At 43.1% G+C, this 24,834-nt stretch overlaps 1 protein-coding gene across 1 annotated transcript; it reads right to left on the reverse strand.

Moving 5' to 3' along the window:
* Positions 1 to 24,706, reverse strand: LOC115139999 (centromere-associated protein E-like). Its single transcript, XM_065026628.1, is given in 60 exon segments — positions 1 to 231; positions 643 to 959; positions 1,052 to 1,187; positions 1,278 to 1,375; positions 1,524 to 1,636; positions 1,740 to 1,916; positions 2,013 to 2,216; positions 2,328 to 2,540; positions 2,652 to 2,867; positions 2,959 to 3,153; positions 8,637 to 8,774; positions 8,871 to 8,951; positions 9,213 to 9,308; positions 9,396 to 9,479; positions 9,664 to 9,844; positions 9,846 to 9,883; positions 9,972 to 10,088; positions 10,175 to 10,258; positions 10,347 to 10,442; positions 10,525 to 10,746; positions 10,835 to 10,918; positions 11,019 to 11,240; positions 11,329 to 11,445; positions 11,532 to 11,615; positions 11,710 to 11,805; positions 11,908 to 12,129; positions 12,226 to 12,387; positions 12,539 to 12,637; positions 13,144 to 13,203; positions 13,311 to 13,532; positions 13,622 to 13,726; positions 13,828 to 14,049; positions 14,140 to 14,256; positions 14,370 to 14,453; positions 14,534 to 14,647; positions 14,731 to 14,877; positions 14,976 to 15,269; positions 15,682 to 15,836; positions 15,949 to 16,126; positions 16,255 to 16,386; positions 16,486 to 16,554; positions 16,681 to 16,755; positions 16,977 to 17,144; positions 17,226 to 17,282; positions 17,382 to 17,688; positions 17,780 to 17,855; positions 18,811 to 18,952; positions 19,051 to 19,203; positions 19,307 to 19,426; positions 19,536 to 19,665; positions 19,747 to 19,834; positions 19,954 to 20,005; positions 20,095 to 20,169; positions 20,254 to 20,321; positions 20,431 to 20,512; positions 23,080 to 23,199; positions 23,282 to 23,400; positions 23,972 to 24,061; positions 24,157 to 24,266; positions 24,567 to 24,706. Coding segments are annotated over 60 exon segments (7,959 nt in total). The 5' UTR covers positions 24,623 to 24,706; the 3' UTR covers positions 1 to 151.
* Between the last annotated feature and the right edge of the window lie 128 nt (positions 24,707 to 24,834).

The following is a 24,834-nucleotide window of genomic DNA, read 5'->3' on the forward strand; positions in this document are numbered from 1 at the left end:
TCTTATTCAAGAAACAGCTCTTTATTTTAAACAATAAAACATGTAATCAAATGGATCAAAGCTAAAAATGACTGACAAATACAATTGAAAACATTGAAAATATTTCCAACGTTGAAAAATAGACAATGATTAGTACAATTAGGTAAAACATTTACTGTTGTTTGCATACATCAGATTGCTTTGGTGACAGAGGCCAAAATTCGTCCTTTTTATCCACACTTGCGCTTGCATCTGAAAAGATAAGACCAAATCAGCTAAAACAATACTAAATAAAAAACAATGCAGAACCAAAGCAAACCTGGTATAGGTTAAAATACCAAAGATCGTAACAGTGATGAAGTGTTAACACTAACGTTATCACAATTTTGTTACCAACCCTTATACCGCACTCCATTACACCAGTATGTGACAATTGACATTAACAGCCAGATGAGGTGTTTGTGCTCCAATTAGCAATAACACTTATCCCAAACACACAGATTACACCAATTACCCTCTTCTGCACTTCCAGCAGCCTCAATTTCTGATATGGGAATACCTGCAACCTCTGGTAAAACATGTCATTTCATTAAGGCCAACTGCTGTTGGGTGACTGGATACAAACTGAAATTATAAAAGTCAAGTAAATTTAACCGTAGTTACCTTGAATGGTTCCAAGGTTGGAGTTATCAAAAAACTGCTTGGGACAGTTGATCGACATGGATTCAGAGCCTGAACGGACATCGAAGAACTTGCTCTTGGGAGAGTCGAGGAACTTCTTGGGAGAGTCAATTAACTTCTTGGGAGAGTTGAGGAACCTCTTGGGAGAGTTGAGGAACTGCTCAGAATTCATGGGAAGGCGGTGTTTTGTAGGAGTACATGGAGACAGAGGCTTGTCTACTACGTCCCTCTTCTTCTCCTTCAGCTTAATTGCTCTAGCCTTCCACTTTGTGATCTCTCCTTGCTGAGTGAACACAAGGCTGTTAAAACAGAGACAAAACAGCAGAGGTCAGTGATATGAGCTCACAAGAAACATCAAAGCATTACAGTAATCTTACAGATCCATCTTCACCTCTCCAATTCTGAAATTTTGCTCTGTAGCCTTTTCAGTTCCTCCTCAAGTTTGTTCTTTTCAAGGAGAATGTTGCTTTGGATCGTGCGTCCTCTGGCGGTTATCAGTCTGGCATGCAGATCCTGTCCCTCATTGACTGCAATAGAATTAAACATCTCAAATTAGGGCTCATCTAAATATTAACTTGCTGTTTTGGAGTCATCTCAAATTCTATGAATAGATTTACATGACTGTTCTCCCTCCTGTTGTGATCTTCTCAGAGTCTCCTTCAGCGTCCTCAGAGCGTCCTCCTTGTGGTTCAGGACCGTCGTCATCCTCAGTAACCTGAGGGGAACAAATGCAGAACGTCCTAAACATGCAATTTTCCCAATGACTCCGGGAGAGATACTCAAATTCAGCAGTGGTACAAATCAGACAAAGAATACACATTTCTATGACATAGGAGGGCATGATTAAATAAATTAGACCCTACTCTTCTTGGTGTTTAGAGGATGATGCAGTCATCTCCAACTCCATTTTCAAAACTTTAGCCTTCAGCTCTTCATGCTGAAGAGCACTAGGTGATGCTCTTCTCTTAGCCAGAACCTATACCCCAAAATTAAAACATATTTATACAGTATTGAACACATCCCACATAAAATACAAATAAAATCTCAGGGTTGAAATTCCACCTTGCGCCAAACCTTACTTCAGTCTCTCTGAGTTTCTCTTTTAGGACTTGAATGGAGCCCTCCCTGTCCTTGACTTGTGCACAAGCATCCTGAAGCTCAGTTTGTAGTAGCTGGGTGGCTTGTTTGTGGTTTGAGACACTATTAGCAGCTTTGATCTGGTCCTCTTCCAGCTGATCCACTCTCATCTGCATTTCCTGCAAACACAAAACATACCTGTTGTAAACTAATCATAGGTTCACTTAGAAAAATGGAAATCATCCATGAGATTGAAAACTAGTTAAAAATGGTACCTTGATTTCTCCATCCAACTGCTGACGTTTCAGGGTAAGTTGCTGGTTGTCCCTCAGCAGGTCAGCTTCAGTCTTGACGGAGGCACGCTCCAGTATCTGCAGTAGAGTAGAGGTCTTACTCCTCTCTTCTTTCAGCTGACTGTCAGCCTGTGCTCGGACCACGCCTAGCTCTTTGAGCAAACCACAGCGCTCATCTCGCAATCCCTGCAAGGCAAGAGGAAAAACCATTCAGACAAACCATGATCAACCTCAGCGATACAATTGTCATTCTGTATGTGGTAACTAAGACTGGAGATTATTGATGGGGTTAACTACCTGGAGAGCCAGTGTGTTGGCCTGTGCCAAAGCAGAGCGCCGGGCCAGCTCTCGCTCCAGGAAATTCTCTACTGCTGCTGAGTCCGGTGAGTGGACCATGCATAGAGCATTCAGCTCCTCGTTGCTCCTCTCTCGCGCCCTCAGCTCCTCTGACACTGCTGCTGGGTGAGCGGCCAGGCTCTCCTCAAGCTTCTTCAAAACACTGTTCATTTTCTTAGAACATGATACAAGATGATTAGTTTCACAACATACAGTATAAAGATATATTTTCTGTTTCATTTTACAGACAAAACCCAACTATGCAGTAATGTGAGGCCCACCCACCTGGAGGTAACCTTCTCTCCTGTCCAACAGCTCTGACAGTCTCTCGTCCCATACTCCAAGGAGGTCATTCTCAACCACCTTGACTGAGTGACTGGGTGCCTGGGCTCTACAGAGGAGCAGGTCCTGGAGTCTCCTCTCCTCAAATACAGCCAAGTCATTCTGAACCAGGGCTTCAATGTGGGTTTTGTAATCCTTGGCACACAGCTTCAGCAGCACCTAAAATGATTTCACTCAATTTAGCAAAAATGGTTAACTATTGCAGTTACACTTTAAATAGCAACTATGACAAAGATGTGATTATTCGTACCTTTGTATCCCACACTGTGTTAGTGATCTGGACAGTAGATCTATTGATATTGCTATAGATCTTTTGTGTGGGCTTTGGAAGAAGGGGCAACAGTTTCAGTATCATGACTTCTTCAACTTGTGTGACGTCAACCAAGGGCCCATGTCCAGGCTTAGAAGCACCATTGATAACAAGCTGGAGCCTCACCAGTGACACCTGCAATGGGATAGAATAACTGCTTTTATTATGCTGCCATCAAATTAAGAACTTGTAAAGAATTTGAAATATACACTGAACAAAAATATAAAAAACGCAAAGGGTTGGTTCCATGTTCCAGATGCACAAAAAACATAATATTTCATGCACAAATTTGTTTACGTCACTGCTAATGAGCATTTCTCCTTTGCCAAGATAATCCAACCATCTGATAGGTGTGGCATATCAAGAAGCTAATGAAACAGCATGATCAATACACAGGTGCACCTAGTGCTGGGGACAACAAAAGGCCACTAAAATGTGCAGTTGTCACACAACGCCACAGATGAAGCTTCCCACCATTAGCTCTGACAAATTGAAAACTCTAGTCATTGGCGACTCCATTACCCGCAGTATTAAACTTAAAACGAATCATCCAGCGATCATACACTGTTTACCAGGGGGCAGGGCTACCGACGTTAAGGCTAATCTGAAGATGGTGCTGGCTAAAGCTAAAACTGGCGAGTGTAGAGAGTATAGAGATATTGTTATCCACGTTGGCACCAACGATGTTAGGATGAAACAGTCAGAGATCACCAAGCGCAACATAGCTTCTGCGTGTAAATCAGCTAGAAAGATGTGTCGGCATCGAGTAATTGTCTCTGGCCCCCTCCCAGTTAGGGGGAGTGATGAGCTCTACAGCAGAGTCTCACAACTCAATCGCTGGTTGAAAACTGTTTTCTGCCCCTCCCAAAAGATAGAATTAGTAGATAATTGGCCCTCTTTCTGGGACTCACCCACAAACAGGACCAAGCCTGACCTGCTGAGGAGTGACGGACTCCATCCTAGCTGGAGGGGTGCTCTCATCTTATCTACCAACAGACAGGGCTCTAACTCCTCTAGCTCCACAATTAAATAGGGTGCAGGCCAGGTAGCAGGCTGTTAGCCAGCCTGCCAGCATAGTGGAGTCTGCCACTAGCACAGTCAATGTAGTCAGCTCAGCTATCACCATTGATAGTGTTGCTAACATTTACGATAGCAAATTTCAATTTACAAAAAAAAAAGACGTTTTCATCTTTTGAGCTTCTAGTCATGAAATCTATGCAGCCTACTCAATCACTTTTTATAGCTACTGTTTACAGGCCTCCTGGGCCATATACAGCGTTCCTCACTGAGTTCCTATCGGACCTTGTAGTCATAGCAGATAATATTCTAATCTTTGGTGACTTTAATATTCACATGGAAAAGTCCACAGACCCACTCCAAAAGGCTTTCGGAGCCATCATCGACTCAGTGGGTTTTGTCCAACATGTCTCTGGACCCACTCACTGTCACAGTCATACGCTGAACCTAGTTTTGTCCCATGGAATAAATGTTGTGGATCTTAATGTTTTTCCTCATAATCCTGGACTATCGGACCACTATTTTATTACGTTTGCAATTGCAACAAATAATCTGCTCAGACCCCAACCAAGGAACATCAAAAGCAGTGCTATAAATTCACAGACAACACAAAGATTCCTTGATGTCCTTCCAGATTCCCTGTCTACCCAAGGATGCCAGAGGACAAAAATCAGTTAACCACCTAACTGAGGAACTCAATTTAACCTTGCGCAATACCCTAGATGCAGTTGCACCCCTAAAAACAAAAAAATATTATCATAAGAAACTAGCTCCCTGGTACACAGAAAAAACCCGAGCTCTGAAGCAAGCTTCCAGAAAATTGGAACGGAAATGGCGCCACACCAAATTGGAAGTCTTCCGACTAGCTTGGAAAGACAGTACCGTGCAGTACCGAAGAGCCCTTACTGCTGCTCGATCATCCTATTTTTCTAACTTAATTGAGGAAAATAAGAACAATCCGAAATTCCTTTTTGATACTGTCGCAAAGCTAACTAAAAAGCTGCATTCCCCAAGAGAGGATGACTTTCACTTCAGCAGTGATGAATTCATGAACTTCTTTGAGGAAAAGATTATGATTATTAGAAAGCAAATTACGGACTCCTCTTTAAATCTGCGTATTCCTTCAAAGCTCAGTTGTCCTGAGTCTGCACAACTCTCCCAGGACCTAGGATCAAGAGAGACGCTCAAGTGTTGTAGTACTAGATCTCTTGACACAATGATGAAAATAATCATGGCCTCTAAACCTTCAAGTTGCATACTGGACCCTATTCCAACTAAACTACTGAAAGAGCTGCTTCCTGTGCTTGGCCCTCCTATGTTGAACATAATAAACGTCTCTCTATCCACCGGATGTGTACCATTCTCACTAAAAGTGGCAGTAATAAAGCCTCTTGAAAAAGCCAAACCTTGACCCAGAAAATATAAAAAACTATTGGCCTATATCGAATCTTCCATTCCTCTCGAAAATTTTAGAAAAGGCTGTTGCGCAGCAACTTACTGCCTTCCTGAAGACAAACAATGTATACGAAATGCTTCAGTCTGGTTTTAGACCCCATCATAGCACTGAGACGGCACTTGTGAAGGTGGTAAATGACATTTTAATGGCATCGGACCGAGGCTCTGCATCTGTCCTCGTGCTCCTAGACCTTAGTGCTGCTTTTGATACCATCGATCACCACATTCTTTTGGAGAGATTGGAAACCCAAATTGGTCTACACGGACAATTTCTGGCCTGGTTTAGATCTTATCTGTCGGAAAGATATCAGTTTGTCTCTGAATGGTTTGTCCTCTGACAAATCAACTGTAAATTTCGGTGTTCCTCAAGGTTCCGTTTTAGGACCACTATTGTTTTCACTATATATTTTACCTCTTGGGGATGTTATTCGAAAACATAATGTAAACTTTCACTGCTATGCGGATGACACAGCTGTACATTTCAATGAAACATGGTGAAGCCCCAAAATTGCCCTTGCTAGAAGCATGTGTTTAAGACATAAGGAAGTGGATGGCAGCAAACTTTCTTCTTTTAAACTCGGACAAAACAGAGATGCTTGTTCTAGGTCCCAAGAAACAAAGAGATCTTCTGTTGAATCTGACAATTAATCTTAATGGTTGTACAGTCGTCTCAAATAAAACTGTATAGGACCTCGGCGTTACTCTGGACCCTGAGCTCTCTTTTGAAGAACATATCAAGACCATTTCAAGGACAGCTTTTTTCCATCTATGTAACATTGCAAAAATCAGAAACTTTCTGTCCAAAAATGATGCAGAAAAATGTATCCATGCTTTTGTCACTTCTAGGTTAGACTACTGCAATGCTCTACTTTCCGGCTACCCGGATAAAGCACTAAATAAACTTCAGTTGGTGCTAAATACGGCTGCTAGAATCCTGACTAGAACCAAAAAATTGCTAGCCTCCCTACACTGGCTTCCTGTCAAAGCAAAGGGCTGATTTCAAGGTTTTACTGCTAACCTACAAAGCATTACATGGGCTTGCTCCTACCCATCTCTCTGATTTGGTCCTGCCGTACACACCTACACTTACGCTACAGTCACAAGATGCAGGCCTCCTAATTGTCCCTAGAATTTCTAAGCAAACAGCTGGAGGCAGGGCTTTCTCCTATAGAGCTCAATTTTTATGGAACGGTCTGCCTACCCATGTCAGAGACGCAAACTCGGTCTCAACCTTTAAGTCTTTACTGAAGACTCATCTCTTCAGTGGGTCATATGATTGAGTGTAGTCTGGCCCAGGAGTGGGAAGGTGAACGGAAAGGCTCTGGAGCAACGAACCGCCCTTGCTGTCTCTGCCTGGCCGGTTCCCTTCTTTCCACTGGGATTCTCTGCCTCTAACCCTATTACAGGGGCTGAGTCACTGGCTTACTGGGGCTCTCTCATGCCGTCCCTGGAGGGGGTGCGTCACCTGAGTGGGTTGATTCACTGATGTGGTCATCCTGTCTGGGTTGGCGCCCCCCCTTGGGTTGTGCCATGGCGGAGATCTTTGTGGGCTATACTCAGCCTTGTCTCAGGATGGTAAGTTGGTGGTTGAAGATGTCCCTCTAGTGGTGTGGGGGCTGTGCTTTGGCAAAGTGGGTGGGGTTATATCCTTCCTGTTTGGCCCTGTCCGGGGGTGTCCTCGGATGGGGCCACAGTGTCTCCTGACCCCCCTCCTGTCTCAGCCTCCAGTATTTATGCTGCAGTAGTTTATGTGTCGGGGGGGGGGCTAGGGTCAGTTTGTTATATCTGGAGTACTTCTCCTGTCCTGTTCGGTGTCCTGTGTGAATCTAAGTGTGCGTTCTCTAATTCTCTCCTCTTTCTTTCGCTCTCTCGGAGGACCTGAGCCCTAGGACCATGCCCCAGGACTACCTGACATGATGACCCCTTGCTGTCCCCAGTCCACCTGGCCGTGCTGCTGCTCCAGTTTCAACTGTTCTGCCTTATTATTATTATTCGACCATGCTGGTCATTTATGAACATCTGAACATCTTGGCCATGTTCTGTTATAATCTCCACCCGGCACAGCCAGAAGAGGACTGGCCACCGCACATAGCCTGGTTCCTCTCTAGGTTTCTTCCTAGGTTTTGGCCTTTCTAGGGAGTTTTTCCTAGCCACCGTGCTTCTACACCTGCATTGCTTGCTGTTTGGGGTTTTAGGCTGAGTTTCTGTACAGCACTTTGAGATATCAGCTGATGTACAAAGGGCTATATAAATACATTTGATTTGATGAGGGAGCGTGCAATTGGCATGCTGACTACAGTAATGTCCACCAGATTAGTTGCCAGAGAATTTGAATGTTCATTTCTCTACCATAAGCTGCCTCAGTCTTTTCTGAGAAATTGCCAATATGTCCAGCCGGCCTCACAACCGCAGACCATGTGTATGGCATCGTGTGGGAAAGCAGTTCGCTGATGTCAAAGTTGTGAACAGACAGAGTGCCCCATGGTGGTGGGTTGACGTATGGGCAAGCATAAGCTACAGATAACAAACATATTTGCATTATGTCAATGGCATTTTGAATGCACAGAGATACCATGATGAGATCCTGAGGCCCATTGTCGTGCCATTCATCCGCCGTCATCACCTCACGTTTCAGCATGATAACGCACAGCCCCATGTCGCAAGGATCTGTACACAATTCCTGGAACCTGAAAATGTCCCAGTTTTTTTCATGGCCTGCATACTCACCAGACATGTCATCCATTGAGCATGTTTGGGATGTTCTAGATCGAAGTGTACAACAATGTGTTCCAGTCAATATCCAGCAACTTCACACAGCCATTGAAGAGGAGTGGGACAACATTCCACAGGTCACAATCAACAGCCTGATCAACTCTTTGTGAAGGAGATGTGTCGCGCTGCTTGAGGCAAATAGTGGTCACACCAGACACTGACTGGTTTTCTGATCCACGCCCCTACTTTTTATTTTTTAAAGGTTTTTGTGACCAACAGATGCATATCTGTATTCCCAGTTATGTGAAATCCATAGATTAGAGTTTAATTGATTTAAACTGACTGATTCCCTTATGTAAACTGCAACTCAGTGAAATCTTTGAAATTATTGCGTTCATATTTTTTGTTCACTATAAAATCAAGTTCTAGCCCACCTGGAACTTCTGCATTGAACCTTCCAGTCTGGAACACAGTCCCTCTCCTGCCCTGGTGGTAGAACAGCTGGTGCTCTGCTCCAGGTTATTGATCTGCTCTGTCAATATGGAGATGGTTGCGTTCGCGTCACTAAGCATCTGGAATGTGGGGGGGGGATTAATTTGAAAAATGCCACAGCAATTTCAGACAGAGCAGAAGGAATGACTTGTTATGCAATACAATGAAAAACAAACCTTGTGTGAGGTGTCTGCTTCGACTTTGAAGTGAAACTGTCCTTCTTTGAAACCTTTACATTCCTCCTCCAGCTGCTTCATCTGAGGGAAATGCAAAGTAAACATTTAAAACCATTTTAGCCAAAACCACATGTACCAAACCCTCATTCAAGCTTGGTTGCTGGCTCACTCACGTTATGAATCTACTTCTCCGAGATCAGAACAGTCATACAGACTCTCACCATGTCTATACTGTACTCAAGGTTGTTCTTCAGATAGTTCATGAAAGCTGGAAGGAGCCATCTTTGAAAGACAGGGTCGTTTCTGTTTTTGCTGAGTTTATTTAGTTTAACTACGACTCACTTGTTGTTTAAGTTTGTCCTCGTGTTGTTCGCGCTCAGCCTGCTGTTGTGAGTTCAGACGTTGCTGCTGTTCTAATGTCCTCTGGACTTGTATGACCTGGGGCGAGATTACGCTTTTAAAAATTATTTCTATAAAAATACACATTTTAAAACTAATACAGGCCTATAAATAATTCTGACTCACCATCTCCATATTTTCCTGCAGGTCTCCCTGAATCTGGGCCCTCTCATCTCTCATGTGTGTGCCTTCTTCCTCTAGCTGCTGCATCTGAACAAAATGTGACAAAACAGTAAACAAGCAACTATGAGACACCATCACCTGGATGAGTAGAGGCTTTTACTGACTTGGGCTGTTTTGTTCCTTTGAAGGACTGGTTCAAAGAAATCACATTCATGGATCAAATAAATCATGTTTATTTCTTGAGAATAATTGTAGAATTTAAGTTACTCACCAGCTCCACTTTGTCCTCCAGGTCTCTCTTGAGCTGGTTCCTCTCCTCTCGGATTCCCTCCAGTATCTCCTGGAGCTGGTCTCTCTCTCCAGTCAGTGAGGTCACAGTAGAGAGCAGCTTCTCCAACTCCTCTGCATGATTCTGAGAGCGGTCTGTCTTCTCAGACAGGAGACGCTCTCTCAGCTCGGACAGACTCAAGCTCCTCATTCAGCTGCTTAGCCTTTATCAGGGGGGAACAGGTGAAATGTTTCATCAATATGCATGTGATCTGAAGAGGCTACATGTCAAAAAGGAAAAAGGCTAGTAACCTGCTGTTCTAGAAGAGACTCCTTCTGTAAACTTTGGCTCTCAAGGTCAGAGTTCACTTGTCTCTGTATTCCGAGCTCCTCTTGGATGGAATGGAGAAGTCCCTGAGTCTCTGCAGCCTAGAATAAAGCTAACGTGTTAGACTTTGAGTACACTTCAAAGTCAGAGGATTGGTTAACTGGAAAACGTTTGGCTATGGCCTCACCATCTCCAGATTTTCCTGCAGGTCACCCTTCAACTGACACCGCTCCTGTGTCATGGTTTCCAGTTCCTCTCCTAGCTGCTGTAGCTGTACAAAAGTTAAGCACAAATGAAACTTATCCAGTGCTTCAACAATATTCTAACATCACCATATAAAATCATAGACAGAGACTAACTTGTTGCTTAAGTTGAGCTTCTTGATGTTCCCTCTCAGTCTGTTGCTCTGAGTTCAGATGTTGCTGCTGTTTCAACTCCTCCTGGACTTTGATGGACTGGTTTGAAGATAACATATTCATGGGTCAAATAAGTAATAAAATCAACAATTGTGATTGCAGAATTTAAGTCAAGACTTACCATCTCCACATTGTCCTCCAGGTCTCTCTTGAGCTGGTTCCTCTCCTCTCTGACTCCCTCCAGTATCTCCTGGAGCTGATCTCTCTCTCCAGTCAGTGAGGTCACAGTAGAGAGCAGCTTCTCCAACTCCTCTGCATGATTCTGAGAGCTGTCTGTCTTCTCAGACAGGAGACGCTCTCTCTCTGCTCGCACAGACTCAAGCTCCTCATTCAGCTGCTTCATCTGAAGAGTGGGTTAGCATTCATATTAGAATCTACACTTCGATTGATGTGACAATGAATTCTGTTGTGCAAGTAAAAGCACATTTTACCTGACTTTGCAGCTCCTCTAGATTTGCAGTCTCCGTAGGTTTCATATTTTCAAGTGCCTCCCGTAGTTCCTCCTGGTTTTCAATCTGAAAAAATATATATAAAACGTGAACTTGTAATATAAAAAGCTTCTGATTGCAATTAGTGTGAGCATTGTCTAAACATTCTGTGTAATCCATCATTCACCATCTTCACATTCTCCTCCAGGTCTCTCTTGAGCTGGTTCCTCTCCTCCAGGATTCCCGCCAGTATCTCCTGGAGCTGGTCTTTCTCTCCAGTCAGTGAGGTCACAGTAGAGAGCAGCTTCTCCAACTCCTCTGCATGATTCTGAGAGCTGTCTGTCTTCTCAGACAGGAGACGCTCTCTCTCAGCTCGCACAGACTCAAGCTCCTCATTCAGCTGCTTAGCCTTTATCAGGGGGGAACAGGTGAAATGTTTCATCAATATGCATATGATCTGAAGAGGCTACATGTCAAAAAGGAAAAAGGCTAGTAACCTGCTGTTCTAGAAGAGACTCCTTCTGTAAACTTTGGCTCTCAAGGTCAGAGTTCACTTGTCTCTGTATTCCGAGCTCCTCTTGGATGGAATGGAGAAGTCCCTGAGTCTCTGCAGCCTAGAATAAAGCTAACGTGTTAGACTTGGAGTACACTTCAAAGTCAGAGGATTGGTTAACTGGAAAACGTTTGGCTATGGCCTCACCATCTCCAGATTTTCCTGCAGGTCACCCTTCAACTGACACCGCTCCTGTGTCATGGTTTCCAGTTCCTCTCCTAGCTGCTGTAGCTGTACAAAAGTTAAACATTTAAATACAAATTAAACTTATCCAGTGTTTCAACAATATTCTAACATCACCATATAAAATCATAGACAGACTAACTTGCTGCTGAAGTTGAGCTTCTTGATGTTCCCTCTCAGTCTCTTGCTCTGAGTTCAGATGTTGCTGATGTTTAGGTTCTGTATGTACTTGTATGATCTAGGGGGAACGCATATTCGTTTTACATCCCCACTCACGGCTTGATGCGCCAATCTACACCCCAAAAATGGCCTTCCTAAGGGTAAAACAGTTACGACTCACCATCTCCACTTTGTCCTCCAGGTCTCTCTTGAGCTGGTTCCTCTCCTCTCTGACTCCCTCCAGTATCTCCTGGAGCTGGTCTCTCTCTTCGGTCAGTGAGGTCACAGTAGAGAGCAGCTTCTCCAACTCCCCTGCATGATTCTGAGAGCCGTCTGTCGTCTCAGACAGGAGACGCTCGCTCTCAGCTCGCACAGACTTTAGCTCCTCATTCAGCTGCCTTATCTTTGTGATTGGTTTTGAAGATAAAAAATATATTCAACCTACACATTAGTTGCATTTAGGTAGTACATCGTGGCGACAACTGACTAAGAACCTCACCTGGTTTTGCAGCTCTCCTAGACAGGACGTATTCTCTGGAACATTTATGTTGTTCAATCTGGTCTCAACATCTGCATTCTGAGTCTGAAGTAGTTGGATTTTCCCCTGTAGCGATTTGATCTTCTCTTGAGCCTCCCTTAGTTCCTCTTGATTCTCAATCATCTAAAACAATGGTTAAAAAATGAATTGCATTTACATGCACACATTTCAAAAAAGTAAAGTAAGAGCAGATTACTGATTAAAATCTTTGTGCAACAAGCACATTCCAATATCACGTCTCTTATGAATAACGCAGTGTATAATATTTCCTCACCATGTCTACATTGTCCTGAAGGTCAGTCTTCAGCTGGCTCCGCTCCTCTTTAACAGCTTCCAGTCGCTCCTCTAACTCCTTCACTGCCTCTAATTGCATCTATCGGCAACAATGTAAAGCAATAATTAATAAACAAATACAGTTGAACCATGGTTCCATATTGAGTTAATCACCCACTGCGCTTTGGGCCCTCAGAACAGCCTCAATTCATTGGGGCACGGACTCTACAAAGTATCAAAAGCATTCCATAGGGATGCTGGCCCATGTTAACTCCAATGCTTCCCACAGATGTGTCAAGTTGGCTGGATGTCCTTTAGGTGGTGGACCATTCTTGACACGGAAAACTGTGCTTGAAAAAACCCGCAGCGTTGTAGTTCTTAAATAATTTGTCATGCCATTCACCCTCAATGGCACACATACACAATCTTTGTCTCAAGGCTTAAAAACCCCTTCTTTAACCAGTCTCCTCCCATTTATCTACACAGATTGAAGTGGACTTAACAAGTGACATCAATAAGGGGTCATAGCTTTCACCTGGTTAGTCCATGTCATAAAAAGAGGTGTTCTTAATGTTTTGTGCACTCAGTGTATAAACAATGACTTACCTGCAAACGTAGGTCAGTCTCCTGATGTTCTCTATGGGGCTGGTGTGCCGAGTTCAGGTGTGCTGTCGAACAAATACATGTAATTCTGTCAAATCACATGGATACACAAAATAGGATAAAAGCAGAAAATATGGATTTCAATAGATATAAAAGTAACTCAGACTCACCATCTCTACATTGTCCTCCAGGTCTCTCTTGAGCTGGTTCCTCTCCTCTCGGATTCCCTCCAGTATCTCCTGGAGCTGGTCTCTCTCTCCAGTCAGTGAGGTCACAGTAGAGAGCAGCTTCTCCAACTCCTCTGCATTATTCGGAAGGCTATTGGTCTTCTCAAACAGGAGACGCTCTCTCTCAGTTCGCACAGACTCAAGCTCCTCATTCAGCTGCTTCATCTGAAGAGTAGGTTAGCATTCATATTAGAATCTACACTTTGATTGATGTGACAATGAATTCTGTTGTGCAAGTAAAAGCACATTTTTACCTGACTTTGCAGCTCCTCTAGATTTGCAGTCTCCGTAGGTTTCATATTTTCCCCTTGATGGTATATCTTTTCAAGTGCCACCTGTAGTTCCTCCTGATTTTCAATCTGCAAAAATATCAAACGTAAACTTGTAATACAAAAAGCTTCCAATTGCAATTAGTGTGCGCATTTTCAAAATAGTGTATTTAAATCGATCAATCACCCACCATGTCCACATTCTCCTCCAGGTCTCTCTTGAGCTGGTTCCTCTCCTCCCGGGTTCCCTCCAGTATCACCTGGAACTGGTCTCTCTCTTCAGTCAATGAGGTCACAGTAGAGCGCAGCTTCTCCAACTCCTCTGCATGATTCTGAGAGCTGTCTGTCTTCTCAAACAGGAGACGCTCTCTCTCAGCTTGCCCAGACTCAAGTGCATCACTCAGCTGCCTCATCTTTGAGGAGAAAACAAGGTAAGATCTAATTGTTTTATTACAAAACGACTGAAGAAACATACTACTAAAATGAAAGTCAAATAAACTAACCTGCTGTTCTAGAAGAGACTCCTTCTGTAAACTTTGGCTCTCAAGGTCAGAGTTCACTTGTTTCTGTTGTCTGAGCTCCTCTTGGATGGAATGGAGAAGTCCCTGAGTCTCTGCAGCCTATAGAGGAGAGAGTAATATCACATTAATATAACTGGCACTTCCATGTTTTTGTTTACAGTTAGCTACACCATCAAAGTGCAGTGGTTGGATGAACAAAAACATGGCATCACCATTTCCATATTTTGCTGCAAGTCACTGTTCAACTGGCTCCTTTCCTCTGTCATGGTCTCCAATGCAGCTCGTAGTTCCTGTATCTGTGCAAATGAGAAAGATAACAATTTAAATCTTCCATTTAAAAATGATCCCAGGCCATAACTTGTATAAAGACACTGACTTGTAGCTGATGTTGATCATCTTGTTGGGCACATGACTGCTGTTCCGAGTTCAGATGCTGTTGCCGTTTTAGTTCTGCCTGGACCTGTATCACCTCCTCACTCAGCTGCCTTATCTGAAGTACAAATGAACCAAATAAATTGTAAATACCTACTGTAAGGAGACAGCTGAAATGTGTTGTTTTGAGAGGCACTGCACCTGATCTTGGTGTTCCTGGGATAAATTGTCATATTTTTCCTTGGATGATTCACTGTCAGCAAGCTTCTCCTCCAACTCTTTCATGACTTGTTGCATTCCACACAATTGATCTTCAATTGATGCACGATACTGTTCATTCTCCTTCAGCTAAATAAAAAAATACATTGTTGGAGGACAGCCTTATAGAAGATTCAACAAACACATTCAAGATCATGTGATTTAACAAGGACCAAAGACCAATTTACTCTCAGGCTGGACTCTTCCACAGTAGACAGAAGCTGACTGTTCTCCAGAGAGGAGCGCGCCAAGTCCTTACGGAGAGTCTCCAGTTGCTCAGTGATGTCGGTGCACTGCTGGGTTAGGTCGTTTTCCCTCAACTCTGCTTTGCTCAGATCACCTTGAAGTTTGACTAGCTGCTCCTGGGAGCTCTGGACATGTTCTCTGAATTGATGAGCTTCCTCCTCACTGCAGGCCTTAGCAGATACCAGCATGTCTCTCTCTTTTTGGACTGCACAGAGGTCCTCCGTGAGATCACATACCTGAACAGCCAGAAGACATTAATTAAAAGATAGGACTTCTTAAAAAAAAAACAAGTCTCTGTTCTACGTCAGGGATCATAAAACAATTTTTTTCTTGGGCGGATGGTCAGGGGGCGAGAACATAATTTGTAGACTACAAATTGACCGCAAGAAGCCCAAAACAATCATTTAAAACATTGATTACATACATCTCTCTACTATGTGTGAATACATTGGAACAGAATTCCAAAATTAAAATCAGTTGAACATGATTTGCTGGTGTTTTTACCATATTCTATGTACAACATTTATATACTGTATATATATATATATATATATAAATAAATAAAATATATAAATAAAATTACAATACTTGAGCGGCCAAATTATAAACATTTGGGAAACTGTTCTACATCGTATCAAACAGGTTTACCTGCTTCATAAAACTGTTGACTTTATCTGGAAGATCCTGCAGTGCACTCAAATCCTCGATCTTAGCTTGTAGGGTTCGCTCATCTTCATGAGACTTCTCCAGCTCTTTCTTCAGGTCAGCAACTGTTTTCTCAAGTTCAATGCGGTCTATAAGATCTAAGCAAAGAGGACACACCATGTTAGATAGGTCATTCATTAACTATATGGCAAATAAATGAAAGGCTGGAGAAGAGGAAATACTATACAAAAGACAACCAAGAGTACAAACTTTTGGGAACTTTTCCATCCAGAAGAGTAGTAAGCTTGGTGTTCTCCTCAAAGGCTCCCTGTAACTCCCTCTGAAGGTCAACCTCCATCTTTTTGAAGCTCGATTTTTCTGCCTCCAACTGATGTCGAAGGACATTCACCTGAGCTTCCATCCTCTCATAGCCAGCAGTTAGTGTGACCTGAAAGCAAGGCCAGAGCATAACGTTAGGGGTAATACAACATGATAATGGTCCATCTATGGAGTGCAGTTTACATTTAAATACAGGCTGCAAACTGACATATTGGCACAGAAGTAGGGGAAACTTACAGCCCTCTCTTTGAGTGATATATTTTCACTGCGCAGGTGGGCCCACTCCTTCTTAGTGTCACGACTCAACCCCTCAGCATCATCCAGAGAGCGTCGCAGCTGCTTCACTTGTTGGACCAAGTCAACGTCACTCTTAAGAGAAAAGTATGATGGCTATGTTACACCAGGGTGGTGCTGCAACAACCATTGTGAACACGTCAAGAACAAATCAGTTAGCAAAAATGAATGTACCGATCTTTGTAGTTCCTCTGCCCAGTCGCCTTTCTTTTTCAGCTCCTCGGACATTGCCACCAGATTAGACTAGGGATGGATCAGATTTGGCAAATCAAACAGCCATGCAACCCAGCACTCATTGACAAAACAGACCCACAAGACATCTCGTTAGATGCAGCTTTTTGCTTCTGCCTAAACATTTCATAGTTTTACCTCAAGCTCTTGAGATTTGCGTCCCGAGGCCTCCATGGCCTTCTTTAAGGAGGAAATGTCATTCAGTAGTTCTTTCTGTAGGGTTAATAAAAGCCAATGAGTGCAAAGCTACAAACCAGCAAGGGAGCATTTCAGAAGTGCTAGTCATCTCAATGACTTCTAAAAAGTCCCTATATTTATGGGCTTGCAATTGGCTTATACCATACATAGTACATTCCAATTTTAATTACTACATTGAAATAAGTTGGTTATAGAACTTTTGACATCTCTAGGCAATCTACGCAGCAGTCTATAACCTCATATTCTCTTTTGCTCTCTTCTTCCAAAGATTTGAATTCATCCAGCTCTTTCTTCTCCTCCATCTCCTGAAGTAGTACAGCCTTTTCTTTTTTCAACTTTTCAGTCTGTTCCATTAGGATGTTGAGCTCCTGCTTGAGACAATCCCGCTCAGTAGCAACCATTTCCTGTCAACAGACAGCATGGTGAGGTGAGAGTATTCAGGAAAAAAAAATATATATATACACTATATAAAAATAGCTATATACCTTCTCAGACACCAACGTCTCACAGAGTTGAATGGTCTCTTCAAATCCCTTTTTCATCTGTAAAAAAAATATATAGTTATACATGTTTTTCATTTAGATTAAAGGATTCAACATTCTGTACAATAAAACAGTGAGAAGGAATTGGTGATCACCAACCTGGTCCTGTGCATCAGCAGGCATTTGAGAATGTTCTAGCTGCTTCTCCAGTTCAGCAACCCTCATCTCGAAAGTAGCTACCTTCTCCATGGCTTCCTGGTTCTGCTGAGTCTCATTGTCCAACTGTGCATCAGCAGGCATTAGTGACTTTTCTTCTAGCTGCTTCTCCAGTTCCACAACCCGCCTCTGAAATGTCTCCACTTCCTCCATGGCCTCCTGCTTCTGCTGAGTCTCATTTTCCAGCTGGAGCTCCAGACAGGACACCTTCTCAGACAATTTGTTCAGTTGGTTTGGAGATAAAAATTCACTAGAAAAGAAGAGAATGTAGGAACATGAGTATGAAGGACAATAAGCCGTAAGGAATGTGTAAAGATAAAAGGGCAATAGTCCATGTTCACCTTTCTGCAAAACCACGCATGGTCAGATTGCTCTGGTTCATCTCCATGTCAAAGGTAGAATCAAACTCCTCGCCATCTGTGAATACACAAACAAAAAAACAAGCAATTGATCGGGATTCATGTACCAGTACGGCCAGTGCTCGACTTAGACTGAAATAGGTTCCGGTACTACTTTTTGCTTCATCAGACCAGAGGACATTTCACCCAAAAGTACAATCTGTGTCCTCATGTGGGGCGGCAGGGTAGCCTAGTGGTTAGAGCGTTGGACTAGTAACCGAAAGGTTGCAAGTTCAAATCCCCGCGCTGACAAGATACAAATCTGTCGTTCTGCCCCTGAACAGGCAGTTAACCCACTGTTCCTAGGCCGTCATTGAAAATAAGAATGTGTTCTTAACTGACTTGCCTAGTTAAATAAAGGTGAAAAACAAATAAGAAGGTGCAGGAGCGCCACAATATACAATTTCTTTTGTGTATTTTACCTCCCCTTTCTCCCCAATTTTGATCTTGTCTGAGCACTGCAAGTCCCCAACAGGCTCGGGAGAGGCAACACCCGCCAGCCACACCAATGTGTCGGAGGAAACTATTCAACTGGCGACATGGGTCAGCTTGCAGGCACCCGGCCCACCACAAGGAGTCACTAGGGCGCGATGAGCCAAGTAAAAACCCACCCACTCCTAACCAAGACGACACTGGGCCAATTGTGCACCGTTCTATGGAACTCCCAGCCATGGCCGGTAGCACAGCCCGTGAAGGAACCTGGGTCTGTAGTAATGCCTCCATCACGGCGATACATTTCCTTAGAACGCTGCCCCACTCGGGAGGACTGCTACACAATAGTTTTGATCTAAAATTCTATAAGAGGAGCAGGAGCTCAAGCAGTAGAACATTTTAGGTGCCGGTACTCCGCTCCATTGAGCCCCTGCTCCATTGAGTCAAGCACTGCGTATGGTAAAATATAGCATACTGTATATAGCAGAGTAAAAGCTATCACTGAGACTGGTATTAAGTATATTTTTCCTATGCGTACTTACCTTCATTCTGCTCTGTCAAGACAGACATATCAGCTTTTCTCTTTTTGAGAAAAGGCTCAGCAAAGCTCAGATCCGACTCTCCAGCATGGTGGAAGGCTGGTGATGGCAGTTTTCCACCCCACGTAACCCTGCGTTTCGGCATCTTTACAAACAGACATGATTAAACATAAAAAATAAAATAGGTACTAAAATAAAGGAATAAAGCATCATATACTTATCTGCAAGGCACTAAAAGTCTACCTTTTTGATGGTAACGAAGTTTTCCGAAGTGACTAGAAGTTTGGCTAAATTCTTATACCGATCCGCTTGTTCTCTTTGGAGCTGATCCTTCTCTTGCAAAATCTGGGACAGAGTCTCCTTCTCTGTCGCAGTTGTTTGAGTGACTGATGAGACCTTAAGGCAGTGTACAAAAATAAAAAAGTTGAATTTACAAATACTTGAAGGAGAGCCGGCAACATTTCTAAAGAACCCCAATAGCCGGTACAGGTAGACTTGCCTCAAGAAGTCTGCGCTTGAGTTCTACAATTTCATTTCTGTATCTTCTCAGAAGGGCTCCGTCATCAGAAACCTCTGTGACATGCGGGTCATTCTTCATGTTCTTTGCTGCACTAGCAAACTAGATTGTAGAGATGGGCAGTTGATTAGATAATGTAACATTTGTCTTATATTAAAACATTTAAAAATAAGGATTTATGATGGAAGTCTGACAAAAAAAAGTCACCCACTTGGAGTGTGCTAAGTGTTTCTTCCAGAGTAACTGGGGTGATGGTGCAGATGATGACAGTTTTTGCATTTCCACCCAAGGAATTTTGGAGAATGCGGGTGAGTTTACTGTCCCTGTAGTTAGTGAAACCCCTGAATGCATGGATAAAATGACATTAGTGAACATTAAACACATAAGTTAAGCTAAAAAAAGTATAAATTACTAACACCTACTTCTGGGTTTCATCAGACAGTTTCTTGATCACCTGACCGAGGGTGAACAGGCTGCGATTTATATTACATCCTTCTTTGAAACGTGTACCTACAATATCAGATGTCAAAAAATACCAAAAGCAACTGAAATCGACCACCAAATGAAGTCTGTTCAGATTCCGATATTTCACACTGTTGTTACATTAGCACAGGTATCAAACCACTTACCTTCAGCACCTGTTTGACTTGCTCGCTCAGTCCCAGCCAGGTCAACCAAATTCTACATGAAAATGAAGACTGGTAAGAAAAAATACAAAATGGAAGACCCATAACTGAGTTCACAAAACACACTTGACTGTGGCAGCTTACCAAATGGGACACAATAATGGCGCAGTCTGAATTTTCACCAGATGCAGAGTCACCACTGTCACGACTCTCCAAGATCTAAGAAAAAGCATCAGCATCATCTCCAGCACAGATACCAGAAATGCATTGTCTATTGTGATGTATAACATATAAATGTCTCACCATGCGGAAAATTGTGTGCGAACGACTGCTTCGCTGGTTCATTTTTGTCTTTCCATAATGGCGATTCTCTAGCGGATACATTTAACATCAAATAGAATAGTGTCAGTATGTTCTTCAAGCAATACATACATAGACTATACTTAGTCTAGCATGATGAAATAAGGAAGAGTATTTTACTTTCTCCTTTTCTAATCCACGCAAGGGCTTGCTCGGGAGATGTCACCAGTTCCTCAGTTAGGTCAGCTACATAGACATTTTTCTGCAAAGACAGGCATTTCACCATTTATTCCACAATTCAAAATACCAGGGTTGTAAACATTAGTTCAAAAACAAGAGTTTCTATTGGACAAATTATGATTGGTTCTAGGTCTCGAAAACCCTTATCTGGAGATGAACTACAATTATGAAGCTGTGTTTTAATGTTTGGAAACGTCAATAATTGTCGCTAGAAAACGGGTTTGAAACGTATGCTGATATTCCCCTTATCTTTCATATCAGCAAGAAACAATCTTTCAAGTAAAAAATATGCACCTACTGAATCAGTTTTGCACAGATCCATATGCTGTGTGTTCCAGTTGACGAAGTATACTTCCTCCTCTGTTACACTTACACAGGTGTTCAGGGCACGCTAGATTGCCAATTAGCACAGGTGACCGCCTATGCCTTCTGTCAGTCTTCTGTAAACAAGTGCTGTAACATGGAGATATGGCCATGTGGGAATACTAACCATAAAAAAATGGTGTAGTAATTAAACTTTTTTTGCTGATATGAAAGATATGTTCCTCATGTTTTCAAAACTGTACCGCAAGTGATGCATTTTGACATTCAGAAAGAGCGTTGGGACTCTTAACAAAACTCCCTCGTCCAGAAGATACTGGTATAGGGATTGATTGAATATGTCCGTAAACACACCGCTGCTGTTCCCACATGCTTCAAGAGGGCCACCATTGTTCCTGTTCCCAAGAAAGCTAAGGTAACTGAGCTAAACGACTACCGCCCCGTAGCACTCACTTCCGTCATCATGAAGTGCTTTGAGAGACTAGTCAAGGACCATATCACCTCCACCCTACCTGACACCCTAGACCCACTCCAATTTGCTTACCGCCCAAATAGGTCCACAGACGATGCAATCTCAACCACACTGCACACTGCCCTAACCCACCTGGACAAGAGGAATACCTATGTGAGAATGCTGTTCATCGACTACAGCTCGGCATTCAACACCATAGTACCCTCCAAGCTCGTCATCAAGCTCGAGACACTGGGTCTCGACCCCGCCCTGTGCAACTGGGTTCTGGACTTCCTGACGGGCCGCCCCCAGGTGGTGAGGGTAGGCAACAACATCTCCTCCCCGCTGATCCTCAACACGGGGCCCCACAAGTGCGTTCTGAGCCCTCTCCTGTACTCCCTGTTCACCCACGACTGCGTGGCCATGCACGCCTCAACTCAATCATCAAGTTTGCGGACGACACAACAGTGGTAGGCTTGATTACCAACAACGACGCAGACGGGCCTACAGGGAGGAGGTGAGGGCCCTCGGAGTGTGGTGTCAGGAAAATAACCTCACACTCAACGTCAACAAAACTAAGGAGATGATTGTGGACTTCAGGAAACAGCAGAGGGAACACCCCCTATCCACATCGATGGATCAGTAGTGGAGAGGGTAGCAAGTTTTAAGTTCCTCGGCATACACATCACAGACAAACTGAATTGGTCCACTCACACTGACAGCGTCGTGAAGAAGGCGCAGCAGCGCCTCTTCAACCTCAGGAGGCTGAAGAAATTCGGTTTGTCACCAAAAGCACTCACAAACTTCTACAGATGCACAATCGAGAGCATCCTGGCGGGCTGTATCACCGCCTGGTACGGCAACTGCTCCGCCCTCAACCGTAAGGCTCTCCAGAGGGTAGTGAGGTCTGCACAACGCATCACGATCGGGGCAAACTACCTGCCCTCCAGGACACCTACACCACCCGATGTTACAGGAAGGCCATAAAGATCATCAAGGACATCAACCACCCGAACCACTGCCTGTTCACCCCACTATCATCCAGAAGGCGAGGTCAGTACAGGTGCATCAAAGCTGGGACCGAGAGACTGAAAAACAGCTTCTATCTCAAGGCCATCAGACTGTTAAACAGCCACCACTAACATTGAGTGGCTGCTGCCAACACACTGTCATTGACACTGACCCAACTCCAGCCACTTTAATAATGGGAAATGATGTAAATATATCACTAGCCACTTTAAACAATGCTACCTTATATAATGTTACTTACCCTACATTATTCATCTCATATGCATATGTATATACTGTACTCTAGATCATCGACTGCATTCTTATGTCACTAGCCACTTTAACTATGCCACTTTGTTTACTTTGTCTACATACTCATCTCATATGTATATACTGTACTCGATACCATCTACTGTATGCTGCTCTGTACCATCACTCATTCATATATCCTTATGTACATATTCCTTATCCCCTTACACTGTGTATAAGACAGTAGTTTTGGAATTGTTAGTTAGATTACTTGTTGGTTATCACTGCATTGTCAGAACTAGAAGCACAAGCATTTCGCTACACTCGCATTAAGATCTGCTAACCATGTGTATGTGACAAATAAAATTTGATTTGATTTACTGACGTCAATAGGCGCTAAAAGGTAGTTAGCGTCTATGAATGGGATATGTAGGTCCATCCCTGTTTCGTTCACTTTGAGAAACATCTTTCACAAGAATCAGTGTAATGAATACACCCCAGTCATGTCTTTATTATCATCTAAAAGTTATATTGTCTTACAATATATCCATCAAACTTACATTGTTTCCCTCTCGGATCTCTAGAGGTTTCCTTTTCCAATTGTCACAGAGCAAATCTGTCACTGTTTCATTGTAGATCTCCAAGTATGACACCCTCAGGAGGAACTCCTTTTTTGGACACTAAAGTAAAAATTAAAGCAAACCACTTATAACACTAAACACGTGCATATTTTTATAAAATAAACAATCTACTACTACTCACATTTTTTATCGTCTGGAAGACATCCTCCATGGCAAGGGGTATAACTCCTGGAGTAAGAGAACTCCCCATCATAGTGAAAGTCTTTCCAGATGAAGTTTGTCCATAAGCAAATATTGTTCCTGAGAAAATAATGTATGTCACTTAATATATATGTCAACAAACAAGTTACCCCAATAGAGATTTCAAATACAACTATAGTGTTACTAAATAGTTTTCATATAGCCAGCAGCATACCACTGCTGGCTTGCTTCTGAAGCTAAGCAGGGTCGGTCCCTAGATGGGAGACTAGACGCTGCTGGACGTGGTGTTGGAGGGCCAGTAGAGGTACTCTTTCCTCAGGTCAAAATAAATATATCCTAATGCCCCAGGGCAGTGATTGGGGACACTGCCCTGTGTTAAACAGGTGTCCTGACTCTGATCACTAAAGAGCCCATGGCACTTATTGTAAGAGTAGGGGTGTTAACCCCAGTGTCCTGGCTAATATCCCAAGCAGTCACTCATACCATCACGGTCACCTAATCACCCCCAGCTTACAATTGGCTCATTCATCCTCCTCCTCCTCTCCCCTGTAACTATTTCCCAGGTCGTTGCTATAAATGAGAATGTGTTCTCAGTCAACTTACCTGGAAAAATAAATAGAGTTAAGGTCAAAATACTGTAATCTGAGAAGATAATGTATCCCTCCTTTACCATTATAACCTTCAACAGCGGAGACAACAAGAGGCTTTGCAAGTTCCTGGTACAGCTGCAGAGTTGTTTCTTCAGCACTAAATACACGGTCTGTCAGGGAAACAAATCAGACACATAAGTGAATGCCTACACGTTCAGACACAGTATGACCGACAGCATTCATCCTCGCCTTTTTGAAAACTCACCAAAGCTGAAGTTCTTGGTAAGATTTCCATCGTCGACCTGATGAATTGTCTTCTTATCCGTTTTCCAATAAAACTTGACTGGCTCAGCGCTTTCTGCAGCAGTTTCCTCCCTACGACGAATGTAACGAACGTTAGATTTCCGCAGATAAAGCTAGCCAACGTTAACTAGCAAGCTAAGTTCTCAAATGTATCCGTTTTTATACAATGTAGCCGACATAAACCACAACATTTTCCAACGTTGGCTTTGTTAGCTTACTAGCTAACGTTAGATGAAATAGCCATCTGCCAGAGCTAACCAGCTAGCGAATGTTACGATACCTAACGTTACTCACAATTGCTAGCTTATTCTTTACTAACGTTAGCTAGTAAGCAAGATAACTATATTTAAAACGTTCAGAAAATAGCCTCACCTTTCTATCAGAGGTCGAACCCGTACACAGACTTTGACAGCAGATTCCTCTGCCATTGTATATATTAAAAAAATAAGTCCCTTTCCCCGGAGGCTAACTAAATACCTTTCACTCGATGAATAACGTTAGCTTTCTGGCTAGATTCAAAAGTTGAGTTTGAAAATGTGCGCACTGTCTTATCCTTTGTTTTCATTGGACGTCGTCATAATTCGGAAGGCTGCATATTACAGGGGTGTGGGTTCCGAGGATAGCGGGCTTTTCATAACGC

This window comes from Oncorhynchus nerka, linkage group LG13 (assembly GCF_034236695.1).
Source record: "Oncorhynchus nerka isolate Pitt River linkage group LG13, Oner_Uvic_2.0, whole genome shotgun sequence".
Lineage (NCBI taxonomy): Eukaryota > Metazoa > Chordata > Actinopteri > Salmoniformes > Salmonidae > Oncorhynchus > Oncorhynchus nerka.